At 39.5% G+C, this 17,710-nt stretch overlaps 1 protein-coding gene across 10 annotated transcripts in view; it reads left to right on the top strand.

Annotated features, from left to right (window-relative positions):
• The window catches only part of ANKRD44 (ankyrin repeat domain 44), a 330,964-nt gene that overhangs the window by 192,180 nt on the left and 121,074 nt on the right, over positions 1–17,710 (top strand). For all 10 annotated transcript variants that reach the window (XM_055290102.2, XM_055290105.2, XM_055290101.2 and 7 more), the window contains one exon: positions 7,435–7,513. In XM_055290102.2, the coding sequence (XP_055146077.1) occupies positions 7,435–7,513 (79 nt within the window). The remainder of the gene's footprint in view (positions 1–7,434; positions 7,514–17,710) is intronic.

Raw genomic sequence — 17,710 nt, 5'->3', positions numbered from 1 at the left:
GCCACTGCACCTGGCAGAGCATGTTATTTTTATATCCAGAAAAACAAAAAAGCTATTTTCACTTTTGAAAAAAAGGAAACCCAGGTATAGTGGACCTGGAGAAGAGCTGATTAGTGGATAACTAGAAATCAGTAAAACTGGCATTGGTAAGAGGTAATAAGAGAACAGGGGAACGGGACTGAAGGGAGAGGCTTTGCAGAAAGAAAATCAGCAAGACTTGGCGGGACATGAACTGGAGGAGTTGAAGACTAATGTAAGGATTGAAATGTGGCAAAGAGGCCAGGCGTGGTGGCTCATGCCTGTAATCCCAGCACTTTGGGAGGCCGAGGTGGGTGGATCACCTGAAGTCAGGAGTTCAAGACCAGCCTGACCAATATGGTGAAACCCTGTCTCCACCAAAAATACAAAAATTGGCCAGGCGCGGTGGCTCATGCCTGTAATCCCAGCACTTTGGGAGGCCAAGGCAGGCAGATCACGAGGTCAGGAATTCAAGACCAGCCTGACCAACATGGTGAAAGCCAGTCTCCACTAAAAATACAAAAATTAGCTGGGTGTGGTGGTGCATGCTTGTAATCCCAGTGACACAGGAGGCTGAGGCAGGAGTACTGCTTGAATCCGAGAGGCGGAGGTTGCAGTGAGTTGAGATCCTACCACTGTACTCCAGCCTGGGCAACAGAGCAAGACTCTGTCAATAAATAAATAAATAAATAAATAATAAAGGAAGGAAGGAAGAAAGAAATCTGGTGAAGAAAGATGGTACAGCAGAGTAGTTAAGTGTTCAGTTCTGGGGCCAGACTGCCTAAATTCCAATCCTAGCCTTGACTTTTAGTAGCTATATAATCATAACAAGCTCTCTGTGTGTCTCAGTTTATCTGTAAAATTAGGGAAACAATAGTATCTTCTCCATGGAACTGCTGTGAACATTAAACAGCTTTATCATACATAAATCATGTAGAATAATATCTGCCACATGATAAGCACTAGAAAAATAGATGATATCATTAATGTTCATTAAGAAGGATGTCAGGAGGAAGAGTAGGCTTAGGGAGTTAAACCAATACATTTAGTTTTTGAAAAGCTGATTTTTACTTTTTGGTGTAGCCAGTCTGAGAAGCCCAATAGTGTCAAATGTGGTGTTCTAGCATGGGAGACTGGTAGAGAACAGAAGAAAAAATGTAGATTGCTTTATTCATGTAAAGGTGATTGTTGAAACCAGGAGAAAGGGACGAGACCACCCGAGGAGAGGGTATGTAATAGCATGAGTACAGAAAGTGAGACAGCCCTGTACTCTTAGCTTCAGGAGGAGGAGAAAGAGCCAGAGAAAGGGATGAAAAAAGGAGTTAGAGGAGACAGGAAGGAGTGTCATGTTTTCATGGAGGTGGAAAGCAGACAAAAAAGAATGGGGGCATCAAAGAGACCAAGGAACTGTCGTCCGAGGTTGGGAAGGAGTCTTTGTGTGAGGCTGAAGTCGCAGAGCGTGGTGTTGAGGGGGCAGGAAGCACACAGGTTGTCAAACTGCCATCGTTCCCAAAACTGTAGACATCTGTCTTGCCATCCTGGTATCTGAAGGACATCCTGTTGAATCCTTCAAAGGAAGGGAAATTATTGGAATTTAATAAAGGCGCTCTCTTTACCAACCTCCACTTAATTAATTAATTCACAGAGTTGTCTGATGCGCTTCATTACATCTGTAAAACATGCCACTGATGCTCTCGGTGTGCCCCATACCTGAGGCTAGAAGGCTACTCTCTGGCACACCTGCCTACTGCTTCCAGTTAACTGACCAGTGGTCAGTTCAGATTGGATAAGGGACTTCAGCTGCTGTGACACATTGTTTTTTTTGCAGCCCCTTCTTCCCTTCCACGAATGGAGCTGAAAAGCATAATTCCTTAATTTTAATATTTTTTTTTTTCCTGTGGACTGCTAATCATAAGTAGAATATAAGAAATGCCATTTTAAAACTCTGAGATTTGAGTTTATTATGATTGAATCTGTGTAAATAGGATTTTGAATCAAATCTAGCCTTCATTCTCAGTCTCCCTTCATCTATTCTGTCTGTATCCTCCGATTTCCTAAATCTTTTTGAATCCTCCTTAGTTATTCCAGATCCACTCTGGATGCACGGATCATCTAACATTTCCATAGAGCCATCCTGTCTGACTCTGGAGGTAGCTGTCTAATTAAAGTTGTTATCTCTCTGTACCACATTGCTCCTTGGATTTTGAAAGTGTTTGTAGATTGCAAGACAATTTGTATTTGTTTAGATTTTCCAAAGGTTGAGGGAAATAGCATATTGAAATGCAGCCAGCACCTATCCACATGTTCACTTTGTTTTCCTCTATTCTCACCAAACAGTAAAAGTGATGTCTTCGTGAGCAATTAAAAGATGGATGGGAAGAGGAGGAGGGTTGTGTGTTCAGCCTGCATTTCACAGTTCCTCATTTTGCTTAGATTGATTGACTCTGGTCCTGTTTTTTGACTTCATAATATGAGTTTAATTGTGATAAAATAAAGATATACTTTACTGATACAATAATCCATTGATGTTTTACTTATAATTTGTAAATAGGTAGAACATGAGAAAGTATAAAATATTTTTTCTTCCGCATTAAAGACCACATTGTAATTTCTGTAGCATCTCAAGGCTCTTTTAGCAAGCATTCAAAGTAAGCGTTAAAGAAGGCACTAGACATAGAGCTGTGCTGGATACAACTTAGAAAGACAGACTCAGAAATTGCCATTGCCAGGTTTTCTACCTCCTGGTCACTGGCATTTAGCCTGTGCATGGTCTCAATTCTTTTCTGTCTACGGGCTCTTAGATCATTTAGCTCTAAGAGATGGGAGTTGAAACATGTCTGCTTGAAGTGGACCAGTTCCCTTCTCTATACGTACCAGGACCAAATTATGGAATAGGTTGTGTTGGAGAAGTTGAAGGTGAAAACTGGAATGGGCAAGAGTAGGCAGTGATAGGGACACGGTACTTAGAACTTTGGATAAGTGAGGGAAAGGAGAGGAATGAGTGAGCCAACCACGTCCCATCTCTCTTGCCCTTAGAACCATACAAAACAAAACAAAATAAATGGACAATGTGTGACTTTTTCACACCAGTATTTTAGGAGGCTCTTGCATTGAATTAGGAAGACTTATTGGGTTTCTTACCTTATTTGACCCCACCCCTAACCGCAGGTTGGACTTAGTGTTATCCCATAGAGGTTTTATTGCTCTGTAGTAGGGCCACTGAGCTGCGTGACCCTAGGGGTGTACCATGCCACAGAGAACGTTATGCTTTCAAGACCCTGGGGAGTAACAATGTCTGTAAATTTAGGGAAGGTATATGGGATATTGGGAGATGAGGAAAGAAGGCATTAGGAATAAAAGAAAAAAATGAATGGATTTCTGAGGAGACTGGTGGTCAAGAAAATATAAACACTCCTTTTAGTTCAAAGATTAATCTTCCTTAGGCAATGCTGAGTTCTGCCCTGAAAGAGTACTAACATTTGTGGTAAAATATTTTAATCCTCAGTACTTTTCCTTTATGACTTAGGGCTTGATTATTTATTTATTTATTTTATTTTATTTTTTTTTTTTTGAGGCGAAGTCTCGCACTGTCGCCCAGGCTGGAGTGCAGTGGCGCGATCTCGGCTCACTGCAAGCTCTGCCTCCCGGGTTCACGCCATTCTCCTGCCTCAGCCTCTCCGAGTAGCTGGGACTACAGGCGCCCGCCACCACGCCCGGCTAATTTTTTGTATTTTTAGTAGAGATGGGGTTTCACCGTGGTCTCGATCTCCTGACCTCGTGATCCGCCCGCCTCGGCCTCCCAAAGTGCTGGGATTACAAGTGTGAGCCACCGCGCCCCGGCCGACTTAGGGCTTGATTATGCCTAACTTAATAGAAGCGCTTCTTGCTTAATTAAATGGATTATCAAAATAACAAAAATTTCAAAGCCCTAAATTCTATGGGAAAATGTAGCTAGAGAATTGGAGGGAGACTAGAAATTAAGAAAAAAATATTCATAAAAGCTTTTAGTAGATGGAAGAATTGCACATATTCTCTCTTTTGAGAACGTAAGGAATATTTTATCTTTTTTGTGCAGTTCTAGGAATAGTAGCAACAGCCAGTACACCTGCATGATAAATTTCAATTTCTCAGATCATGAACTCAGGGTTCTCTAGTCTCAACTTTAATATTCTGAGTTCTAACTTTTAAGGACTATATAAAAAGTATTCTCCTTTTGAGTTTCATTGGTTTTCTATAGCTTTTTGAAATAATGAGCTCCCTTTACACCCATACCATGTGAACAAAGTTGCCCCAAAATGGCTGCCATGATACTCTTAATGCTTCCTGTCCCAATTTCCCCACCTTATCTACGTGTTTCCCTATGTGAAGAAAAAAATAACAGCTATAGCCTGGACTCAGGCTATAGATGAACCCAGGCAAAGATCTGCAAAGATGGATGCAAAGCAATTGTCACCACTCATCATATGGCTGTTCTTTGCATTTTACCTAACTTTGGTCATCTCCATTTACTTGTCCCTTTACAAGTGCACAAGCACTCTCAGAGAAAAGAAGGTTGTGGTGTTTGCTATCCCTGAAATGGGTCTGGCTTTGCCCACCACACACTTCAGGGATCACTTCTGCTTTGTCTCTCTGCCTGCAACTTAGGTAGCTACCACCTAGTTGGTGGTTACTCCTTGGTAAAGCCTTTAAGCTCTTTTCTAGGCATGGAAAATTGCTTAGCTAAATATTGTGAAGATATTTTCTAAATGCTGAAGTATTTATAGCTTTAGATATATTTAATTAATAATTACTTATGGTTTCATATTGAGAGAAAACACTGGAGCAAAATTTAAAGAAATAGCACCACCTAGGGACAAGTTAATGCCAACTCCACAATTTCTGCCTTCTCTCTCCTCAGTTATCTTGAAGTGTCATCACTTTTTAATTGGAAAGGGGTGTTTTAAATCCTTATTCCATAGTAGTTCCCAGGTGTTTCAGTCCTTAGAACTGTGTGCAGTCCCGACAACTAAGGCCTAGCTCTGGAATCAGATAACTTTTAGGAGCTCTCCTTCCCAGTATGTCTCATGGTCAGTGATGGTGTTGTGTCTCATTCTCTTGATTGCTCCCATTTTTCCTCTAAAAGTATTATCAAGCTTCAACTCTCCTTTCTCAGTCTGTTCTGATTCAGGTTATACTCATGTAAGATGGAGAAAAGATCCTATTATTTCTTTTCTTACTACATCTACCTGAGAACATTGAATTATAATGATACATATTTTTTTCAATTAAGATGAATTTACCATTCTAATTAACTTTTTTTTCTTGGCACAGGCTATGTGTAATCCCTTTTTTATTTCTAAGGAATAGACTTATAGAATATAATACAATTCTTGTGTTAAAACCTTGGTTTTATAACCTATTTTAGCCCACAGTCCAAAGCAGGGGTTAAAAATGGGACCCTCTTACCCCTATTTTGTAGTTCAGGGTTAAGGTACAGAACTCACATTTCTTTTTCTTTCTTTCTTTCTTTCTTTCTTTCTTTCTTTCTTTCTTTCTTTCTTTCTTTTTTTTTTTTTTTTTTTCAAGACGGAGTCTCGCTCTGTCGCCCAGGCTGGAGTGCAGTGGCGCCATCTCAGCTCACTGCAAGCTCCGCCTCCCGGGTTCACACCATTCTCCTGCCTCAGCCTCCTGAGTAGCTGGGACTACAGGTGCCCACCACCGCGCCAGCTAATTTTTTGTATTTTTAGTAGAGACGGGGTTTCACCGTGTTAGCCAGGATGGTCTCTATCTCCCGAACTCGTGATCCTCCCACCTCGGCCTCCCAAAGTGCTTGGATTATAGGCGTGAGCCACTGCGTCTGGCCCAGAATTCATATTTCTAACAAGAATCCTGGGTGATTCAGACATAGGCAGTCCTTGGTCCACTCTAAGAAATACTTACCTAAATTATTATTTGTTTTCCAAGATGGAGTTTTTAAAACAGTCATTTTAAAGTACAGGCATTTGGATTTCATCACAAAATGAACATGCATTTTTAAAACCTCATATTTTAACCTCAGACTTAGAGAAATGTTTCCTCTGAGACTTAGAAAAATAAGTGTTACGTAGATTTTTTTGATAACACTTAGATGAAAATACATTATCTCTGTTGGAGATACTTTTATTCTAAAATAACAGTAATATTTTCTTTTGGGCCTATTTTCAGAAGAAATTCTGTAAGTTACTATTTCTTAGTTACATATGGTACCTTGGTATTTAGTATAATGATGATTGGTATATAGATGTTGTACATTTTCTGTGTTTTGGCTTAATCTGTGTCAGGAAATTTCATGATTTCTATCATGAATAGTAACAAATGTATGAATTCAGCACACATTCCCAGCTGATCATTCAAAAGGCGATTTCCTAAACAGTTGCATGCCTTAGTCCTGTAACTTCTAATGAGTTAAGTGAAGTAAGAGATTCTCTTTTGGAACAATAAAAAATTGTGTTTTTTTTTTTTTTTTTTTACTTTTTCTTTATTCTTTTGTTTAAAATTTTTTCTTTTTTGTTTAATTTTATTTAAAAATGATGTTTTTTAAAAAATGGAATTATAGTGGAGGGAACAGCAGAGGGTTCCAGATCAGGTTTTTTTTTCTTTTTTTGAAACAGAGTCTCACTCTGTCACCCAGGCTGGAGTGCAGTGACACGATCTTGGCTCACTGCAACCTCCGCCTCCTGGGTTCAATTCTCCTACCTCAGCCTCCCCAGTAGCTAGGATTACAGGTGTGCACCATCATGCCTGGCTAATTTTTGTAGTTTTGGTAGACATGGGGTTTCACCATGTTGGCCAGGCTGTTCTTGAACTATCTCAAATGATCCGCCTGCCTCGGCCCCCCAAAGTGCTGGGATTACAGGTGTGAGCCACGGTGCCCTGCCTCAGGTCAGTTTTAAGAGTTGCAATGATTCAGAGCCATTTGGTCAGCTTCAGCTTAAAGAGGACCATGCAAGTTAACACATTTGTCCTTTTTGTGTACTATAGACAAAGGTTGAAAAAAACACCTTGAAGGAAACTTCCTTCTCCAGTAGATCACAGGAGAGGAATAAAGATTTTGGATAACTGTTTCTCTAAGCTTTTAAAAAATGTGATGTTATGCAATAACTCGAGAGGTTGTGTACATTTTATCTTTTCCTTTCAAAATTATCTTTGCCTCTTGTAATTGTTGATCATACTTTTATTTTATTTTATTTTATTTAGAAGAATGTCATTCTATCACCCAGGCTGGAGTGCAGTGGTAAAATCCTAGCTCACTGCAGCCTCATGTTGATCATATTTAAAAAATAAATAAATAAATGAATGTTTTCAGGGCATTATTAGCAGTGTCCATAGGGGTATTTCAGATTGGTGTCACTGGCTCATGAGCACCTCCATTGTTTTTCTCTCCCTCTTTTTTTTTAGAGTAAAGATGGCAAAAGTCCACTGCACATGACAGCTGTCCATGGAAGGTTCACACGGTCACAGACCCTCATTCAGAATGGTAAGAGAGATGCTTCAGTAGTGTCATTATTTCGATAGTTTCTTGTTGTGAATTTGGCTGTTAGTCACCTGCATATGAAAGTCGATGCCCTGTTTTGGAGTTTTAGTAAGCATGCAATTACATAGTTCTTTGATGTACTTTGCTAAAAACTGTTCATCAGACATGTCATCAACATCCACCTTAATAGTAAAAACATAAAGCCACAGTTTCACAGTCAATTTGGAGTCAGGCACAGAGCATGAGCTTTGAAATTGGAAATGATGTATTTATATAGGCTCAAGATCCTGTGCTTCTCACTCTGAAACCAATAAAGGTAAGTAGCATTCATTTTCTAGCAACAAATCTGAATTATTTTTAAATTTTAGAGTTCACTATAGTTTCCTAAGTTAAAACTTATTAAGCTATTTGGGCAAAAGTAGGAAAAATGAAATGACTCAAAGGAAAAGCAGGTAAGGATGTGATATAAAGGATCATAAAATCACAGGCTTAGGCGGGCGTGGTGGCTCACACCTCTAATCCCAGGCACTTTGGGAGGCCGAGGTGGGCAGATCACCTGAGGTCAGGAGTTCGAGACCAGCCTGGCCAACATGGTGAAACCCTGTCTTTACTAAAAATACAAAAATTAGCCAGGAGTGGTGGCAGGCACCTATAAACCTAGCTACTCGGGAGGCTGAGGCGAGAGAATTGCTTGAACTCAGGAGGAGGAAGTTGCAGTGAGCCAAGATTGTGCCATTTTACTCTAGCCTGGGTGACAGAGCGAGACTTTGTCTAAAAAAAAAAAAAAAAAAAAAATTCACAGGCTTGGCAGAGAAGACCTGGGAAAGTCACATAATACAGTAATAGAGTAACTTTCCAGGCTTACAACAAAGGTATACTTGAACCATCAGGTTGTCACTGAAGTCAAAGTACTAGGGAGTATCAGTTTACATCCTGGTTCATGTTACTAATAGGGGGTCATGGCCAGCAGCATCACTTCTATTAGCAAATCTTAGAGAGGATTTAAAAAAAACAAAAACCAGTTTTAGTTCAGATTTTAAGCTGATATTCCAGGTCAATTCGGCAGTTCCTATTTTCAGTTGACCCATACTTCTACTTCTCAAATTTCTGATATTAGTTTCTTTGGACCTGTATTTTTCTCATCTGTAAGAGTTTCGGACCACATACACTTAAATTATTAGTGGCACTGAGTTATGTCTTAGGCACTCAAGACATAAAACAAAGAAGTCATTTGACATTTGGATGGAAGACCAGCCAGTGGAATTATGCTTAGCAAGCAAAATATCTGCAGCAAAGCAAAGGAAATTTATAAGCATTCCAGTGAAGCTATAGGGAAAAGAAATCCTAACAAGTTTCCAGTGAGCCAAGGAAGGTAAAACAGAAATTAACCGTGCAATACCCATTATTTCTAATTTGAAATATGTGCTATGCCTTTGACATTCATTTTATTGAAAAGGCCACTGTGTTTTATTTTGCTGAATGTAAATAAAGGGGGTCGGGGGAGTGACCCTAGTCTGTTTTGAGCACATCTCTTATGCCACTGTATTTCTCAACTGTTTTTCAGAAATGATGTCCACCCCCCTTTAAAAACAAACAAAACTTCTAGAAACAAACAAAACTTAAACAGCTTGGTTCCCTTTTAGAGAACTTCAAGCTCCAGAGACAAGGTTGGAGGGAAAACAACTTTTCTCCTTCTAAGCACTGCCTTCACCACAGGTTCATCTCTGTGTGTCAGGCCATGCTGGTCATCTCTATGACGCATCTCCTCTCTGTCCTGCTGGCATGCTTACAACAGTCCCAGGGGACTGCTGACAGCTTTGACCTCTCCAAGAGCAATGTGGGCTGGAAGACTTCCATGTCCTGCCTGGATATTCTTGCTAGACTTTTTTTGTTTGTGTTTTGTTTTGTTTTGTTGTTGTTTTTTTTTAAGATACTGTCTCGCTCTGTTGCTCAGGCTGGAGTGAAATGGGGTGATCTCAGCTCACTGCAACATCTGCCTCTCGGGTTCAAGCGATTCTTGTGCCTCAGCCTCCCAAGTAGCTGGGACTACAGGTGTGCCACCATGCCCAGCTAATTTTTGTATTTTTAGTAGAGATGGGGTTTTGCCATGTGTTGACCAGGCTGGTCTCGAACTCCTGGCCTCAAGTGATCTGCCCACCTTGGCCTCCCAAAGTGCTGGGCTAACAGGTGTGAGCCACCGTGCCCGGCTGTTGCTAGACTTTTGAGTTGGGGGAGACCTAAAAGAAACCCTGTCTCTTATCCTCTGTGATCAGGGGATCTTTGTTTTAGAACCTCTCTCATTCTTGGTTGTCCTGGCATCTTGCTTATGGATTGGGTGGGGTCGAGGGGCCTGAATTGATAAGGATATAGTGGCTATAATATGTAGCCTATTATATATAATGATAAAGCTAAGTGATAGTGATAAAGCCAAGTGTTCACAGTGTGCCAGGCACTTGGCTAAACACCACTTATAAAGCCTTTCAACCACCCTGCGAGAAAGAGGTACTATTATTATCTCCATTTCAAAGATGGGGAAACTGAGGCAGAGAGGTTGTCACTTGTGTCTGGATAAATGGCCAGTATGTTGAGGAATAGGGATCTGAACACAGGCAGTCTGACATCAGAGACTGAACTCTCAACCACCACACTTATAAACATGACCTCCAGAAACCAATGGTGTTTTAAAAAAATTCCTTTTAAAATTGAATTCTGTTTACTCTGAGAGTCACTTATATTTGAAATAGAGTTTTCCCTGTAAAAGGATGCTTTGGTATTCTCTTCTCTCAACTGACAGTTTTTTTTGCATTCATAACACATGTGAGAACTGTGAATTCTTCCATTTGACATTTTTTTAACTGCCCTTGGGGAGAAGAAAAGGAAGTTCTTTTTTTACCTCCTGTTTGTTGGCTTCCTTCTGGGAAGAATCTTGGGCTGTTGCCGGGACACTCCCTCTCCAGGAGCTCATGCCCCTAGGGCCGGGTGTCAGTCCGCCCAGAGTGGGACATCACCCAGCAGGAGCCCCTCTGTCCTCCAGGACCCCATGGGCACAGCATTTGGCTCCCTGAAGCAACTAAACGTGCTACTGAGGAATGTTCTTTGTATTTATTTGTTTTGTTAAATCGCATTGGTGTTTGGACTTTGAATAGCTTTCTCTGCTTCCTTGACTGCTCTCCAGTCAGGATTACTAGTTTTCATAACTTTGTTTTTCCAGAATCATCCAGCTTTAGTAAGATAATAATGAAAAAAAAAAACCCACTCATTTTTAGTTAGTAAGCAAAGACTACCTCTGCTATCCAATCACGTTGTTTGTTGTCTGAAGCTGTGTTGTCACAGTAAGAGAGGGAAAGGAACTGACCGAAGACAGCATCTGGTGTCTGGAGGCATTTGACCTCACCATTGGACCTAGGCACCCCTCTCAGATGCCGTCCAGCAGGTTACACAAGTTCAAAAATGATGTTTTCTTCACAGAAGCTTTAAAAATAAATAGTTTGAAAAGGAAGAGTCAAGTTGTAGGTTAGAATGAGTCGATGTGAGATTTTTGACCCTTTGGCTCACAATCCTTCCAAGGCAACTTAGTAAGCTGACCATTCTTGTTTGTGCAATGAAAAACTAATTTCAGATGAATGCTTAGAGGATGCTAATTAATTATCGTTTCTGACGTGCTCTGCATACTTCTAAACTGGTAAATGTTTATCTTCCTCACTATGATCAATCTCCAATATTTAACTTGCAACCTTCAAATGACAGACGGTATTTCATTTGCATTCCAAGCAAGTTTTAAAAATTTTCAAATGAAAATGGAAAGGTTTGTGGAGTGATTGTAAGATAGAAATGCACTTATCTAGAGGTGCTGTTTAAATAGAAAACATGTTTTCGGATAACAAATAGAGAGTCTCTCTTTTATTTTTCCACTAAGTTATGTTTTCCTGAAAAAAAATATACATATACATATATGTATATATATGTATATATATTTCAGACGGAGTCTTGCTCTGTCACCCAGGCTGGAGTGCAGTGGCACTATCTCAGCTCACTGCAAGCTCTGCCTCCCAGGTTCACTCCATTCTCCTGCCTCAGCCTCCCGAGTAGCTGGGACTACATGCACCCACCACCACGCCCGGCCAATTTTTTGTGTTTTTTAGTAGTGACGGGGTTTCACGGTGTTAGTCAGGATGGTCTCAATCTCCTGACCTCGTGATCCGCCTGCTTCGGCCTCCCAAAATGCTGGGATTACAGGCGTGAGCCACTGCGTCTGGCCTCCTGAAATATATTTTAAATGATAATAAAAGCGTATGTGGACAATAATTATCTTTGTTTTTTTGAGATGAAATCTCGCTGTGTAGCCCAGGCTGGACTGCAGTGACGCGATCTCAGCTCACTGCTATCTCTGCCTACCAGGTTGAAGAAATTCTCCTGCCTCAGCCTCTCAAGTAGCTAAGACTACAGGCGCTTGCCACCACACCTAGCTAATTTTTGTATTTTTAGTAGAGATGGGTTTTCGCCATATTGGCCAGGCTGTTCTTGAACTCCTGGCCTAAGGTGATCTGCCCATCTTGGCCTTGCAAAGTGCTGGGATTACAGGCATGAGCCACCATGCCTGGCCAGTTATCTATATTTTTACAGTTTTAAACTGACTTGTAAAATGAAAGCAACAACTACAAGAAAAAACTTTTATCAGCTCAGACCCTCTATTCCACCCTTCCTGATAGTTTTCACTGTTCCCTTTCTCTACCCAATTTTTGGCATATTTGAGACTGGTAAACCTGGAGGCTCTAACACTTTTTAAGAATGATTTGGTGACTCTTGGCTGGGAAGGACGTGGATTGATGGAGTGTTTGTCTAGGGCAGACTTCTCTGCAGTCTGGGGATCTCTGTCCCACATCTGCCTGGATCAGCTCGACAGTTGGGGCTTTCAGGCAGACCACCGTGGGCAGCTCTGATACGGATACGTGCACATGGATTGCTCTGAGGTATCTGTGTGGACGAGGTGGCTGCCTGTCTCCAAAGCTACCATCAAGTCATAAAATGAATTGATCTCAATTGGACACTTCTAAATTCAGATCATAGTTAACTGTCTGTTGAGTCCCTAGATGATCACAATAACTAACTTTATTTTATTATTTTTCCTGATTATAAAATTAGTACATGCTCACTGTAAACTAAAATTAAGTCATGAAAGAGATTCCGTGATCTCCACCAATGTGTCTCCTCAGCCCTATCCCAATAATTTTTATTGGCAGTTTGGTGACTTTTCTGGATTTTTCTATGTATTTAAGAATATATGTAAAGATGTTTAATTATTACTTTGCAGAAGTGATCATACTGTATTATCTGGACAATTCATTTTAAAAATAAAGCCGGATACAGTGGCTCATGCTTGTAATCCCAGCACTTTGGGAGGCTGAGGCAGGTGGATTGCTTGAGGTCAGCATTAGAGACTAGCCTGGCCAACATGACGAAACCCCATCTCCACTAAAAATACAAAAATTAGCTGAGCATGATGGCATGTGCTTGTAATCCCAGCTACTCAGGAGGATGAGACAGGAGAATCACTTGAACCCAGGAGGCAGAGGTTGCAGTGAGCCGAGATTGCACCACTGAACTCCAGCCTGGGCAACAAGAGCGAGAGTCTGTCTCAAAAAAAAAAAAAAAAAAACAAAATAACAACAACAAAAGAACCCCACTGTAACACAGAAACAAAGATTTGAAGAAAGAGCAGTATTTCTATTCAAGTTCCCATTTATATTTCTCTGTCCCAGTCAGTTAAAAAGGGATTCTCTTTTTGTAAACAGCTATTAAGTTGCAAACCCCCAAATGGGTAAACTTATTGGCAGGAAGTTGATTTTCAAACAAAATTCTACACACCGAAGTCTTGAGAGTAGAGGGAAGCATCCAAAATCCTGTGTGTGCTAATTGGAGTTTTTGAAACAATTGTCCCCTTCACAAAGTGCACACATTTTTGGTAATCATTTCACTTTGTAGCAAATATTTTTATACTCTAGTCCTGCGTTTTGCCAGTACACTTGGCTAGAAAAAGCGTTGTTTGCTGAAAATAAATGTTGGGGAGTTGTTAGTTATAATGGCCAATAGTAGGATTCATTGGAATGAAGGACCATATAGATCTGATGAGGACCTTATGGACGATCTTATTACAAGGGACAGTGTCCTGGCCTGGAAGATAATGATCTTTCCCCAGATCTGAGAAGACTCTCACTGGCTTCTTTTTGGCATAATGCTCGAGTATACTGCTAATAGGAATGCTAATGGGCAGAGCCTTTCTCAAAAGTTTTTTGCTGGTGTGTATCAAGGGTCTCCATGCTTTTAGTCCAATAGTCCTACCTACTTTTAAAAATGTTGCTGGCTGGGTGTGGTGGGTCATGCCTATAATTCCAGCACTTTGGGAGGCCAAGACAGGTAGATCACTTGAGGTCAGGAGTTCAAGACCAGCCTGGCCAACATGGCAAAACCACATCTGTATTAAAAATACAAAAATTAGCCAGGCATGGTGGCAAGCACCTGTAATCCCAGCTACTTGGGAGGCTGAGGCAGGAGAATCGTTTGAATCTGGGAGGGGAGGTTGCAGTGAGCCGAGACTGTGTCACTGCACTCCAGCCTGGGTGACAAAGCAAGACTTCGTCTCAGGAAAAAAAAAAAAAGTTACTAAAGGAAATCATCTGAAATGTAAAGACTATTTGTAAGTATGTTCATTCCTGTGTTTTTCTTAATAGCAAAGATTTGGGTATGCCCTCATTGCCGATTAATTGGGGATTTGCTAAGTAAATTCTGTAGATACTGATATTATGTAGTCATTTACAATTATATTAATGAAAAAAATTAATGACATGGGAAGATTTGTAATGTAACATTAAAGGAGAACGTAGGACTAAAAAACTCTTTCTACACCGGGAACTCAACCATGGGAAAATTCTACACACACATGCATACATACATACAACTGGGAGGAAATATTCCAAAATACTAGTACTGACTATCTTGGATAGTCAGTGAATTTATAGATGACTTCTGTTTTGTTCTTTGTATTTCTATTTTACTGCATCTTCTAAATTTTCTACAATAATACGTTCTCAATCAGAAATAAGGTACTTAAAACAAATGTATCACATCTTTCCAGATTGATTGAAGCCATTCATATTTATATTACTTATCCTAGCATATATAGGTATGTATATGGTTTAGATATCTGTACAAAAAGAAACCTCATACCCATTAGTCATCACTCCCCATTTCTCCCCAGCCCCTGGCAACCACTAATCTAGTTTCTGCCTCTGTGAATTTGTTCAGGCTGTTTTCTTGAACTTTTAGTCTTTTAGGCATTCAGGGAACATTTATTTAGTCAGTCAACAAATACACCACCAAGATAAACTCCAAATGGATCAGATATCCATATCTGAAAAAGAAAACCTTTCCCGTATAGAAAACGTGTCAATTTCTTTGTTACCAGGGTACAGGGAAAGCCTCCCTGACAACAAACCCAAACATAAAAGACTAATACATTACTCCCCCAGTTTTTTTTTTTTGAGATGGGGAGTCTCACTCTGTCACCCAGGCTGGAGCGCAGTGGCGTGATCTTGGCTCTCTGCAAGCTCTGCCTCCCGAGTTCATGCCATTCTCCTGCCTCAGCCTCCCGAGTAACTGGGACTACAGGTGCCCGCCACAATGCCGGCTAATTTTTTGTGTTTTTGGTAGAGACGGGGTTTCACCGTGTTTTCCAGGATGGTCTCGATCTCCCAACCTCGTGATCTGCCTACCTTGGCCTCCCAAAGTGCTGGGATTACAGGCATGAGCCACCACGCCCCGCTACCCCCCAATTTTTTTTGACAGGGAAAAAAACATCAAAAATTAAAAACCAAACCTGGGAGAAAAATATTTGTGACATGTATTGCTGATAAATGAGTAATCTCCCAAATAGAGCTTACTCATTTTAAAAGTTATTGAAAATCACTTTTGCTCATTTTTCTAAGTTTGTTTGTATGTTTGAGGACGTTTAAGCCATTCATATATTTCTATTTCTCGGGGTTTTATATTACTTATACTAGCATATATAGATGTGTGTATATGGTTTAGGTATCAGTATTGTGTGTATGTTTAAGGACATACACACAAACTTAGAAAAATGAGCAAAAGTCATGAAAAATAGTTTACAGAAAAAGATAAATGGTCCTTCTATAATATATGAAAAGATGTTCAACTTCCCTCATAATAAGAGAAATGCAAATGAAAGCTGCAGAGAGATACCAGCTCTCACCCATCAGATAGCAGATATTCAAAAGCTTGACAAGGGTATAAGGAAAAGTGCCTCTCATACTGTGCTGGTTAGAGTGTAAAATTGCACCATGCCTACAGAGAGAAATCTGGCAAAATCTGACAAAACCACGTATTAATTTTCCCTTTGATCTAGATATCTCCCTTCTGAAAATTTACCTTAAAGATACATCTAACAAATATGAAGCAACATACGTATGAGATTATTCACTGTGGCATTCCAGATAATAGCAAAATGTTATTTACAACCTAAATGCTTATCCATAGGAGATGAGTGTACTAAACTAGTACAACTGTGCAATGGAAAACAATAAAACTGTACAAAAATCAGGAAGATCTCCAAGAAGTCATCTGTAGAAGTGAGTTCTAGGAAATACTTTTAAGTAGGGGGAAATTTTTTTTTTTTGCAAAGAGAAGCACAGAAGCATAAACTAAAACTAATGAAAATGATTACTGTAGGATGTGTATGAGGATGAAGAGGAAGGGATAAGAATGAGTAAGGCTTTTCAAAAATATTATTCTGACTTTTGAAATATGTAAGTATTTTACATATTATTAAAATAAAATAAAACCCAGTAAAAATACTTGAAAGCAAACAGAATTAAATGAACCTAACTTAATATAGGTAATATAAGCACACAGTAAAAAATTCAGGTAAATTTTGAACAAAGTACTCCCTGCATATGCTAAAAATTATTGTGGAAAAAGTCTGTTGGGAAATCAGATATCTACACACTCTCGAAGTATCAACCCACAGATTGCCTGTTAATTACAAAAGGGAAAAGATATTTTTGCAGTAAGTATACTGACAGACACCACCTTAACCACATAATCAAGCCTTTTTTTTATTGTGGTAAAATATACATAACATAAAATTTACCGTTTTATCTATTTTTAAGTGTACAGTTCAGTGGCATCCAGTGCATTCCTACTGTTGTACAACCATCACCGCCATCCATTTTCAGAACTCTTTCTTTTCCCAAACTGAAAGTTGGTACCCATTGCAAGTAGTCAAACTTTGCATCACCTGGTAATGGAATAACTGTGTGTGTGCTAAGAAAATGGAGCGGGAAGCACACATCTGCTCTGGGCATTGTTGCCAAAATGTTTAGCCTGAATCTAATGAAGAAACCAAAAGACAACTCCAGAATGCAGAGCATCCAACACAACCCGTGGTTTGGGCTCCAATAATATCAATGACATGAGAAAAACAAAACAAAAGAAAGCCAGGAGGATTGTTTTGGATTAACAGAAACTAAAGAGACATGACAACCAAGTGCTATCAGGATATTTGATTGGATCCTGGATTAAAACAACAAGATAACTATTATAAAGCATAGTTTGGGGACAGTCTGAGAAATTGGAATATGCACTAATATTACATAAAATTATTTTATGAATGTTAAATTTCTTGGGTAAAATGATGGAATTGTGGTTATGTGCAAAAATGTCTTTGTTCTTAGGAAAAACATACTTATCGGTAAAATGTTATGATAGCTAATTTTTTAAATGGTTCCTCAGATAAATGAAGGAATTGTATATATACACACACACGAAAAAGGGAGAGAAAAAAAGAGATTTAGTGAAATAAAAACTGGGGGAAGAGAAGGCAAAATAAAACATAATGACAATACTATATTAAAAGAAGTATGGATGATTATTGTCATAGTTTTTATAAATATAGGCATTTTCAGTTTAACCTCTATGCTTTTAGTCATTTTAGTCATAATATTAAAATATTGTAAGCTAGATCATCAAATTACATAAAATCATTTCCTGAACTGTCCATCCCCTTTGGTTCTTATGTTTTAGCACGAGGTTTACATAAGTCTTTAATTCAGCAGGGAAAATTAAAATTGAACATGTCTTCAGAATTACACTTTATGGGATTTGAATATATTGTTCATTCAGAGCAGG

The sequence above is a fragment of the Symphalangus syndactylus genome, chromosome 8 (genome assembly GCF_028878055.3).
Source record: "Symphalangus syndactylus isolate Jambi chromosome 8, NHGRI_mSymSyn1-v2.1_pri, whole genome shotgun sequence".
NCBI classification, from domain to species: domain Eukaryota; kingdom Metazoa; phylum Chordata; class Mammalia; order Primates; family Hylobatidae; genus Symphalangus; species Symphalangus syndactylus.
Note: the sequence above shows the minus strand (reverse complement) of the source record. Positions and strands in the feature narration are given on the sequence as shown.